Consider the following 12,983-nt stretch of genomic DNA (forward strand, 5'->3'; position numbering starts at 1 on the left):
TTTTCATGTTGAATCAAAACCAGTTTAGACAACATAAACAGCCAACTTGAATGTATCGCTTTATGAACGACGGGGACGTGGAATTGCTGCGTTTGTGGACGGACAAATTATAAAAGAGTAATTAATAAACTTTAATACCTATATAATTCAATACAAAATAAGAAACATTTTCTTATTTAGAAAAATATCGGAATATAGAACTTCTTTAAGTCTTTGACTGCCAACTGAAAACTGTTGAAGGAAAATCCTCCGCTAACGTCGGTCACCCGGTGACCACCGCGGCGTTCAATGTGTTAAAGCAGAAACTTACTTACTTTCCTACTTTAGTTGATTACGGGATGCAAAGATACAAAACATTGAAGTAATTAATTTAAATTACACACGCATCTAAAAATACATAATACTTTTAATAAAACTGAAAAAGAGAATAAAAACAACAAACAAATAAATCGCTTCATATTTTCCTATACTCACCTAAAATATTAAACACAAAGGTTCATAATGTTTAACAAGCAGACAGTCCCGATACAAAGGGGAAACACATTAACATACAACTTCGTCGAACGCCGGTGAGGAGTTGGAAACATTTTCGCCCAAACTTTTCTATATGCGAAACGCTATTGAAAGCCCCTCACGGAGATTAACACGCGCCGTGAAAATACGCTCAAGGATTACTCCCCCCCCCCCCGCGCCGAGTGTGAAGTTGTCTTGTTATAATGTGCTGCTAACAGCCAGCTGTGAAAAATTAATGCATTCCCCCGCACACCTCCGGGAACGATACACGTGCGGGCAAAAAATCTACCTCGTTTAATTTAACTTCGTTCGAATACGTGGGTATTAAATATTTTACAAGTTTCAAATAACAGAATCATTATGTTTTGATTTTTGTTAGCATCTAAGTGTTTCATTTTTACCTCGGATAATAAGAAATACGAGTAATACTAAAATTCGTATATGTAGTATTTTATGATTTCTACATAAAATACCCCCAGAAATAAAAACAACAAAGGCATAAATAGATTTTACTTAGCATATACTTACCTATAGTTCTCGCAGCTCTACATACTGCAAAGTTTAAAAAGAAACTATACAAAAATGGCGTCTTGCTTTCGACGACTAGCGAAACCCATCAGTAAACATTTAGATTTCATTAGATCCTCAGGGATCAGATATCTACACAATAAACAAGAGATTTACACCTCCTTCAGCAGTAGTGTTGTGCACTCATTGCCAGATACACTGTTCTTAACCACGTCAGCAAATAACAAACATGGCAATGAACAGTGGATCATCCCCGCAGCTAACTAGATCTTTGAGCGCAGTTTGGACTTCGGTTTGATCGTGTTTGCACGCTGTTCACTAGTTAGACTACGAATTGCGGATAGCTTCTTTGTGTTTCCGAGTCGCAACTTCGCTAACTAGCTGCCGGTGACTGATTATAAACAAACGGAATTTAGGCACCGAAATTATAATTACAAACACACTGTCCTGTTAACACTTCTTTATTACTTAAATAAATCGTAGCATGCAGATCTGTAGTCGATGTTGGATATAATCCTGTCAATCAGTTCAGCTATGAGTCGAACATGGTTAAGGCCATTAGGTCTACACGTTCGCAACAATGTCTTCAACAAGCGGCTGTGTATTTCCCATTTATTAATCATATGCGGTGCATGCAAATATGGTTTTCTAAAATGATTACCTACATTTCTATGCACTAAACTATCTGCTGGGTGACCAAAATGTGACAATGTATCAATTTCTGGAGGGTGGGCAAGTTCTCGCTGACGTAAGTAGTTTTCTTTACCATTATTACCCATTAATTTCATTTCAGGCAGCTTTTGTAGTATCTTTTCCAGAAGTTTGCTTTGTTTACGGGTCTCGCTCTCCGTATCTTGTCTAAAAAGATTATCATGCGTTACCTTTTTTTGTATAATGGTATCGATTAAGTGTTTAATTTCGGGTGTTAAATAATGATTTGTACCAGAATGTTCCGTCGGATCGCGTATAGGGGTTTCAATATTTTCGTCTGAGTTGCTATGTCGCGTTCTTAAAGTAAGTTTTGGAGGGATTTCTTGTACATGCTGGGTATTAACTGTAGGGGTGACTGGCTTGCTATCATTAGTTTGTTCATCGTCGTCGTAGGTCACATGGTCAATGATGATCTCAGGGTATTGATGTAACAAGTTGAAATGATCATTTTGTTGACTTTTCCTATTGTGGTTGGCTGCATTTAAATCTAACATAAATTCTTTCTTTATTGAATGTTCTATTGACGTGGTATTCCCGTTTCCAGATTTCACTTCTGTGTTACCTCCATATAGTTGTCTCGGCATAGTTTGTTTCTGATGTTCAATTTCAATGAAAGATTTGGTTACTACTTTGCTTGTGTGTCGTGAAGATTCTTCTCCTGTAGTCAGTTCGGTACCTTCTGCGGCTTCAAGACTACTTATATTTGACTCTTGGGAACCTTGTATTATTTCACCATTTGACTTGAAATTAATTCGTGGTGCCATAAATGTTTTAAAATAATAAATATTTGACTCATTGCCTGGCGGTGTTTCAACGCTAGGATTGACAGTGTCCACTATATCTGGTACAATACCACTTTCATTTGGTTTGGTCTGTTGTATTAACCTATCCAGAATTTCATTAATATTTTCCGAACTCATATCTTGTTCCTGTGATAGGGTCCAGTAAACTGCTGACACAAGAAATAAGAGATGATCTGAAATGGAAACAAAAAACTGTTTTTTAATTATTTTGCTACAAAGTAAACAGTCAAATCACCATACAGGTATTACAGGATTTAGAAGACTTTGATTTACAAAATTGTATTTGGTAATACATAAAATAAATTAGATACTAAGGGAAACGGTCTTACGATAAGGTAATCAGGCAAAAGTATAGGAACATCTATTCCAGACCTGTGATGAATGTATTGTAATGAATACAAGATAACTATATTGTGACCTTACACAGCGTGAGCCCCATGTTAATCGCCATTCTGCCAGACTACCACTGAATGGAATACTGGTTTATTATTGGCTCAATTGTGCTTGATTGCTTATTAATTAACTGTTATCGCATTAATACCTCTTCCGACTTAATTAAGGGGTAATTGATAGGCGTGAAGGTTTTCATCTAAATATCACTCAATCTCGACACACGCAGAGTACTACTCGGACATTAAATCGCTATGGATGGTATATTATTTTTTAATTAGTATTTTTTTTGTTGAACTCGTCTATATGTTCCTATTTTACATATAATAAAACTGTCTAAATTCTGATCATTGAAAATATAAAAAAAAAATAGTAATGTTACTACTTAGACACTGAAACAAAAAATGTGATTGAAACATTTTTGTCTGTCTGTCTGTCTGTTTGTTCAAGCATCACGCAAGATCTACTGGTCCGATTACGATGAAACTTGGTAAACTACCAAATGCATATAGGGCCATTGTTCGCTCGGAGTAGCGAAGGACGAACACTGAAAAGATACTGGATGATTTCACCCCATTATAAAAAGGCCGATGGTTAGCCCAAATTAGCGTAAACTGCTCAGGGCACACGCATAGTGCGGAACGCAGCGCTGGGGATTTTAAATGCGAATGTTTCTGTGTTTGTGTGTATAATGTGTATATTTGTTACTCACGTCAAATGGTAGAAGGGATCGGGATGACATTTGGTATAGGGGTAGGTTATGGTCTGAAATAACACATAAGATACTTTTATCCTACGGGACCGCTGGTAGAACCTAGTTTAAAATAATATAATGACTAATAATCAATTACAGATACCTAAGTACACTATATAAGTAGATTTATGTACGCAGTTAGAAATATTTGCATAAGAACCTCAATCGAAAAGTATTTCCATGAAAACGGCAAGTTAATGGAAGTTTTAATTTGCACTATAACAATTTACAAGCGATTGAAAACTGGAAAAAAAGCAATCTTAGTTATCGTTGCCTTGGACGACAGCGAGTCGGCTTCGGCATGAAGTAAACAGCCCGGTTCGTCCTGCATTTCAATCGACTCTATTTGTATTTTATTGCGGGAGACTCGAACAGAGGCCAAACGCCACGGACCAAAGCTTTACGTTTTATTGACTTCTTTTATGAGATCTAACCAATAACAGACGGGTTATTAACGGGCGACACAAATTAGCATTATAGGTAACAAAGAATTTAGGATGGCACGGCCGAGAAATATGTGGTTCTAGCCAGCCCACGCAAGCACTAAATGTCAGTACACAGGATGTGATAACTTGTTTGGTTAGGCATTTAGATACCACAAATGAGTAGTAGATTGGATGCAATGCAGACATATCGATAGTCTGTCGTAAAGTCGAGTTTTATGCAAATACAATCATTTTAGATGATTTAACAATACCCTTCCTACTGTCGAGTAATAAGTAGCCGATTAGGTAGGTACAATACATAGAACTGATAATTTTATCAACTACATTCAGTTGAATATTTATTTTTTTATCTTGAGGATTAAGTATAATAGGAATCAACAGGGCCGACAAAAATACGTAAGTAGATTTTGTCATATATTCAAACTAGGTGGTGTGAATCACATAAATATTAGAATGCAATAAGCCATAACGTATTAAGGTCACAACTATGCCTAATTACCTATATCAGATACTTAGCCTGATTTTACGTAACATAACACCCTTATAAACAATGTACAACAAATAGGACGATTAAAAGAAAAATTCTTAACTCCCCAGGATGATGGAGGTATAAAAAATTCTATTAGAAATCCATTAACTTTTTCAATTTCAACAGCCGTCTAATTTAATTGCGAGCGTTTCTCGCTGTAAGTTACAATAGCCACCTAATAAGGCTATGTAGAAGGCTATATTCTATACAAACATCTGTATTACTTGGGTGCTATGATCGCGTGTAAGTGAAATGAGTTTATATTGAAGTACTTAGTACCTCGAAGTAATTTGTCATTGAAGTATGCACCCTGTTATGAAGATCTCTCGATCAGTTGACAAATTGTCTCGTTATAAGTCATGAGCTAATAGAATTTGTGAATGGAAATGGTGAATAGGGGCTGTTAAATTAACGTATTCATCAAACTTGTCTATAGGAATATGTTTTAAGGGAATGAACAGAAAATGTCGATTACGTAAGCGAATGGCACAGTTTTTAGCATTAAAACATGGAGAAATAGTAAGTACTGTATTTCTTCTATATTTCTTTTATGACCGGTGGAAGCAAGAATAACAATTTTGAGATGGATATATCATTTTGTAGACTTATTTAAGCATATTAATAAAATCATGCTGTTTTGAAAACTTAAACTACGCAATGCACAACTATCCATAAAACATATACCAATGTTGTGACATAAAATAAAACGCAGAGAAGTATCCTTGCAAACAATTTTACAGGGTGATTAACAATTGTATCAAAACCTTGTTCACATTGTGCACGTTAGCCGTGGCCACGTGGTCCTATGAATATTTGTCCACAAGCGACTGTTGGAATAATTGAGGTGTACATTTTCACTTTGTTCCGTTTCCATTCGATTAAAATCGTTGTACCACACTTGTACACGACCTATTCGGTGTTTACTAAACGATTTGAACGGTTCGACGGGCCGCCCAACCGGCCGTGATTTTTTTCACTTTTTTAGGAATTTGTTAAATTATACTGAATGCAAATAGAACTAAATTAGAAGAGCGCAGCACTATTTTTCATACATTGCTTTTTGTACAATATTTCTTCAGCAAACATAGCTATATATTTTTAAAGGTTTTTCTAATTTGATGTCGATAATGAAACTGGCGGATGTTACGGCTGTTCGGAGCACACATATTTAAGTCTTAAGTTTTATAAAGGTCGGTTACAGGGTAGTTTCAAATATATTGGCTACTGGGTCTCGCGAGTCGTCAGAGTACATTTTATGAGCATCTAATAAAATTTTTATCGTGTAACAGTAAAGAAGCAATCAGTCTGTTGGATATTGGCCTGCGGGGTCGGTAAACACGTGCATTTTTATGTTCGTTCGCAGTTACCGCCATTCATAGATTCGCATATAGAACCACTTTTGTCGATTACCTACTTAGCTAGAATTTGTCCAAGTCGAAATCTCGTATGCGCCGTTATGTAGCGCATTCTACGGAGCCGTGAAACGTATCGAATCGTTTCCAATGTTACTAGGTTTACAATATTTGGATGCTACCTAGAAACAATATTATAAGTCTTTACTATGTTCAACTCTAGTATCTCAAGTATTATCTTATAGTTTCAGATCCTGTAGAGTTGAACCTATATTGTTTCTGTCAAATGTGTTGTCCACTATGCCATAATGTGCACCTCTACCTACCCCTTCGGGGATAAAAAGGCGTGACGTCATGTTACGGTGTTGTTCATTAGTTAGCTTTGACTCGCGGGAAGAGTAGGGGTTATGACGAAACTGTTTGAATCTGCTATCATCACACACTTGCCGACATGACTCGTGATATTTTTATTATACTTTATTAGGGAAAACCAACAATTATACATTATGTTTTAAATCTATTCTATGTATAAAACAAACTGAGTAAACGTACAATAAAAAACGCTTGCACGTATTACTTTTATACAATTAGTAAAAAGTGGGCAATACATTTAATACGTGCACCTCTGTCTACCTTTTTGTAGGCTAGTCGACATAGGCATGCACCTAAACAGTACACCTAAACTAGTAAGAACATACGGGTGTTGTATGTAACTGTTTTAAATGATAATTCTAATGTGTTAATCAATTAATTTTATTGAATTACCAAATGAATAGTAAAAGCTATTTAAACACCGTTTGCCGGAAATGAGAGACAGTTTAATGACTTGTATGAGCATGTAATCTGTATTTATTACAGACATTATATTTAGAAGTAACTTTTATAGCGCTAATTATTTATTACACTTAATCAAAGATGTTTTATCTAATGTACCGTACTATACCTACATACACACTATCTAAAGGTAAGTAGGTAGGTTAAATGAGGTTATAGCTTGCTGGATACATAAGTACTTAGTTAAAATCTTCCAAAAGGTCATCCGGTTGATCGATCATCATAAAATAATCATTAAGTAAACATCGGTTTTGCAAAGCCAGTTATAAATAGAAACACTAATGTAAACTCTACTATTATAATTATTTTTTATTATTAACCTACCAGTTTTGTGAGCACCTGTGCAAAAACAAGGTCATCGAACCATTTTACGGAGGCACTAATCTCGTGTAGATAGACAAAACGAACAATTAAAGTCTTGACATTAAGAACTATGGAAACAAAGAGATAACAAAGGAAGCAGCACACGTTTTTACCCCAAAGAAGTGCACGTACCTATTTGTAACACCTAATTTTTATTACTAATTGGTAAGTCCTAAAAGGGAGCGAATTGATCATACACCTCACCATAAATCCTAACTCTGCGCTAAAGGAAAAAACTGAGATTTTTTGAAAATCAAAATAAAAATATCTGGCATTGAATCCAGAACCGTAGCAATCATACCAACGAGTACTCTACCATAGAGGCAGTCCATCCAGTCCTAGTATTAAAAACTATGAAAAAATAAAATAAATATTGTAAAACTAAAAACAGCTGTACAAATACAAATAAATAAAATGATGGAAGTCTGAGTCCATGGTTATGCAACGGGGCGATGACGCTGCGTAGTGGACACTAGAGATCCCGAGGACGCCCGCACAATCACGCACGCCCCTGGGACAGTTTGACTAGGCATTACCCACGTATACTAATATGTTTGTGAGCCCGTCCACTTCTGTACACACAACAGCGAACCCATACCGCTTCGGTACCGTTTTAATTTTACAAATCAATCTGGGATTTGTTCCCTTCACTTTTTAGAAGCCAATTCAAAAACACGATGCATCCATGGTACTAACGGTGCCAAAAGACTTAAATTTTATGCCATACCCATATGATACAGTTATCAAAAACCAGCTCTTAAGTTAGAATGTAGATAAACTTTTACCTACTAATGATATCAACTTTCTTAAAATGTGCATTCAACATTAGGTATACACCTACATGATCTATCTGCCGATTATCTCACAAATATGAGAAACCGCAAACATACCGACAACTGTACGGGCTAACGGTACCGTTAATGTATTCAAGTTAATATAACTTCAAACGAGTTCTAAAAACAGTAAAACAATGGCCCAACTTATAATAGTGTGTTCGATGCAATTGGCAGCTAATTTCTTGTTCCACGACCAACCAACACGCTCATTGCGTCAAAATTTTAATCGGTTCTCTTTGTCAGGAAATTTCTTTTGTGAATGCAAAAAATTAAAAAGTTACGCAATCGGAACACCAACTTTGTAGCACGAGGGGAACGCGTCTATACCGGTTTAAGCTCAGTTCTTTATATTAAGCATACGTGTGTATTTGTACATTCAAATCGACATCCTTTAACGTTTTCCTGCTTCGTTAATTTGGGAACTGGCTGTGTTTGATAGTATGTATACGGCGATTTTTAATTGACAAATGTCGACACTATTATTTAATAAGGAAGCATTTTAAGATTTACAAACGTTAAAGCACAGTATAGTAGCGTATCTACATATTATTATAAAAAGCATAATAAACCAGTGAGCAATATTTGCATCAATTCAAAATTGCTTGAAACACAAACCGTTCCATTAAGGACACAGTCAAGCCGAAAATACCCATATTCTTTTGAATTTTTATTTCTGCAAGTTAAATGCAAAATTAATGGCACCTAGTTGCTGTGGAGTGTCATAAAGGTGGTTATATTAAAGTACTTGCTTAGGCGCATAATATCGCAGACGCGGGATGTGCGGCCGCCCGAATCCTTGGCCACGTCTCACGTATGTCCGTGTGGCAATAAAACCCCTCCAGTTATGTCATAATATGCATATGTGATGAACTCGCCTGAGATATGACTACACTAAACTCAGTGAATCAGTCGTACGGAACCTAACTATAATTTTAATACCTCGACACACGTAAAATGTGAATTTAACGTATTTTTATTAACATCTTGGACTCTAGACTTGAAATGAGTCTGGGAGTCTTATGGAGGGTATTTACCTGTATGTCTTCTACAGTTATTTGGTACTTGTGACCAGATAACAAACGTATGTTCAATGTTCATGAGTATTTTTAAATAGTGCGAGTATTTTACACCAGTCTATGAAATAAAGGTCCAGTTAAATAAAAGTTTAGAATGATTTAAGGATTTGAAACTTTTTTCATGATGAAACTGAGAGGTGTTCTTATTTTATTTGTCCGTTAAATGTGCGATCGATAAATGTTTAATAAAATATTTAACCCTGTTCAAATCGACTTTTATAAGTTAGTCTACCTGAAACATCTACTGTGTGTATAACAAACTCAGTGGTTTACATTGTGTAACAAATGTTCAACTAATAAAAGGTCAGTATCGGGTGGAATCATTAAAATTAAAAAATAAACATTTGAATAATATACATTTAAAGTATCGTATAGTCAAAACTATTAAGTAAATGTATTTACACTTGACATATAAAAACCTGAACTTCTAATTTGAAGACCGGTTCTTATCAGAACCCATTAAAATATTCATTATATGTATTTTATCTTAATAGTTTGTTTTAAAGATATTCTCACCATTTGAAACGATGCTGTACAGGCTTGTGCTGCAAAAAATATATATCCGTTACGCAATGGAAACCGGAGTTGTTCATAAATAATTACTGAGAATGCCACAGCCCTCGCTTGTTTAGAATTACGGCGGTTTAGAATAAATTATACGTCGCTGGCTCGTCGCTAATCACTGCACCAATAATCGAATAAAAGACGCATCATGTGCACGCACCGCCGCCCGCTCCTCACAAACATACACGTATGTTGTTTTTGCCAATCGTATTAATTTCATAAATAATTAATAGGGCATATTTGGATCGGTGAGTGGACACAGATGGAAATGCACTCGACAAATTGACTGATAACCGCAGTCGGGGAAAGGCTAAATACCTGCTAATGATAGTCCGGTTGATGCTTTCAACTGGTTTCGCGTGGGGGTGGAGTGCAAACATTCCAATTACCAATATTGAAATAACAATTATACTCAAAAATATTGACAGTAAGCTCTCGCTGCTTAAAAATGTACAGGCCATGACTTTTTTATTGTCTGGTGAAGTAAAATAGCTCGTGAATTTTCAAATGTCAGTTTTCACTTCGATACAAGCGCTATTTGGGAAACTGTCTCGTATCAATATGTTATTAATGAGCTGAGCGCTGTTTAATTATATCTGTGACTAGTCTGCGCCTGTCTGGGCGAACAGCTGGATAGTTAGTGTCGGTGTGCCAGGTACAATATGCGACGTAGGTACCAACATAAATTTGTAACAGCGCGTTGTCAGAGTACATAATTTGCACGTAGTCGTGCTAATCAACTCTCATTAAGCATATTGATGTTTCAGTTTCAGTGTTACAATTATTCATGTTTGCCACGTGCAATCATATTTCATTGGATGAGTTTATATATGTAGATAGTACATGTATCATGTTCGAACATCGGGACATTGGATCTAGGAGTAGGCGGCGTACGCTGCACTAAATGTTCGCCTATTAACTCTGCTTAAATATGTGATCGCAGCGGCTTTGTGTTGCGTGTTAACTTTACATGCTCGCGTTAACAACACGTCCGTTAGTTAGATTGAATATAGAGCTAAATTTTAATCGAATCGTTTGCGGGTGCGGTAAAATTTGTACAAACAAATTAACGCGAGGTGCGATTGGAAAATCTGAACAAACATTCAATACAAACTGAATTTGAATTTTGACGTACGTTTGTATGGAGCTAAATGTGCTGTTGGTTTCTGTGCAGCTTAAATACTAAACCTTTGACCAAAGTACATTAAGGCATTTTAAAAATCACTTGGTTACTTCTAGATTTTGGATACTTAAGTTAGGTATGAAGATGTCAAAGAAGTGTAGAAAATTCACTAACTTAAAATGCAGGAGTCGCTGTTCGGTGCAAAAATGTACGTACACACATATAATATAACAAATTACATACCACATACCTATCATGGAGTACCTCTACCTAGTATATTTAACTTTAGGTGACAGTCATACGCGCACTAAAGCGAGCTTGAAAGGAAACTTATTCTTTGAAGGTACAAATTTTTAAATCACAATAGACAAAGGTTCGTATGGCAGGCATTATGTAGATGCAACGAGCGCAATATTGAATAAGCGACAACTGAAAGAGTTTCAAAATGAGAGGTGTCGGGAAATAGACGGTTCATAAAAGAAAAAAGAACTGGACCAAACTTTACCTTTCTGCGACGAAACGACCGAGTTGGGGAACAAAAACTATTAATGTAGAGGCTCTCACGGCCCGCTGAGTTGTCGGTGCGTTTCGTTTGATAATTTCCGTGTACAGCGAGCTTTAATCGAATGTACCGCCACCCTCCCGCAGCCTCCCCTCTGCCCGCGAGCGCAATAAAATTGTTCATCTCGATTATCGTGCAATGGGAAGATTGCACGATTGGGGAACGACATTGCTCTGTAAACAAAACATGACTAAGAATTTAAAATCGCGTGGTAAATTGATTGCAATACATCCATTGACGTAACTAATGTGTTCAGTGTAGATAGGTACCTATGTATATGAATCACAATTAGTCATATTAATAACTGTTATTTATCTATCCAAATAATATCGTGTACCTATGTATATTTGTCCTCAATGCATTCATTGGGCAGACGTGCTCCACCGTAGGCCGCATCATTACTTACCATCAGATGAGATAGCGGCCAAACGTCGACCCATTAAATGTAAAAAAAAAAAACTGACACCATAGGTACTGATCAGATTTTCAAGATATTGTATGGGTCCTTTTTATATATATATTTTTTTAAGCGTTGTTGTGGAATCATGTATTGGTTTCATATAATTATGTTAGTCAGAGCAAAAGCAGATTGGCATTAATTGATTCAGTAATAATTTCAACTATAGGAAAATGGTATATTTTTTAAAGTGTGAAACTGTTTATTACGCGTACGCTTGACTTAGTACAATAGTGGAAGGGAAGAGTCGACTTTTGGCTAAAGCGGTAGGACCTCACCTATTGAGGTGAGTTTGTAAAAACCTATGTTCTCTCATTATTACATTTCAATCGCGTATCTCTCACGAACTTCCAAAAGAATAGCCATAGCCATATGGACTTAGTGAATGAGCACCCCTTATTACCAGTTGACTGCAAGGGTAAGCGGCTGCTACGCGATTACACATCGCGGGCAGTTCTTCGATGCCCAACAGCAAAAACTACGTTATGACCCATTTGGGTGCATGAGGTAATGGTATATAAAAGTAGCATTCATAAACATTCTCTGGACAAAATATGACAAAATTTGAACGAGATGGTAACGTTCTTTAAAATAATATGTTTGGGGCCTGCATAGGAGGAGATGATCGGAGAGTGGGTATACAAGGAGAACTTTATTGAGGCTTCGTATCAAAAGATAAGTAGACATGGTATGCTGTATCCAATTTAAATGTGCTATGCTGGGTAAACCATAACAGCAAGTGAAACAAAGAATAACAAACTTCAACAGAAATCCAATTTTAGGACAAACCTAAACGTATTTTGTATATTCGCTGTGATACAATAAAACAATTAAAATCTAGTCAGGTCGCCATCGAAATTAAGCCCTGAGGGTGTTCCGCATCCGTCGTAATAAAACACATGCAAAGTTTTTCTTTGCTGAGCGTCGAGTGGCCGCAGCAAACGGAAACGAAGCAACAGGCTTGATTAAAACACGTGTTTACAGAACGCACACGAGCCCGAACAAACGCAATAATACGAGGGAGCCGGTCGCGTCGGTCGTATCGTGCGCACTACCTGCACCGCCTGTTTAGTTAGACGTTTCCTATGCTATAATCACGCCTTCGGGAAGAGTAGGTAAGCTACCAACGTTTTGTGTTATTT

General features: G+C 36.5%; 2 protein-coding genes across 2 annotated transcripts in view; one reads left to right on the plus strand and one right to left on the minus strand.

Moving 5' to 3' along the window:
* Positions 1-12,983, plus strand: part of LOC126912804 (uncharacterized) — a 381,241-nt gene that overhangs the window by 55,398 nt on the left and 312,860 nt on the right. The window lies entirely within an intron of this gene.
* On the minus strand, positions 1,139-3,049 carry LOC118269816 (uncharacterized). The gene is made up of 2 exons (XM_035585137.2): positions 2,979-3,049; positions 1,139-2,728 (listed from the first exon to the last, which is right to left on the minus strand). The coding sequence occupies exons 1-2, from the start codon at positions 3,004-3,006 to the stop codon at positions 1,506-1,508; spliced, it is 1,251 nt and encodes a 416-aa protein (XP_035441030.2). The 5' UTR covers positions 3,007-3,049; the 3' UTR covers positions 1,139-1,505.

This window comes from Spodoptera frugiperda, chromosome 30 (genome assembly GCF_023101765.2).
Source record: "Spodoptera frugiperda isolate SF20-4 chromosome 30, AGI-APGP_CSIRO_Sfru_2.0, whole genome shotgun sequence".
NCBI classification, from domain to species: domain Eukaryota; kingdom Metazoa; phylum Arthropoda; class Insecta; order Lepidoptera; family Noctuidae; genus Spodoptera; species Spodoptera frugiperda.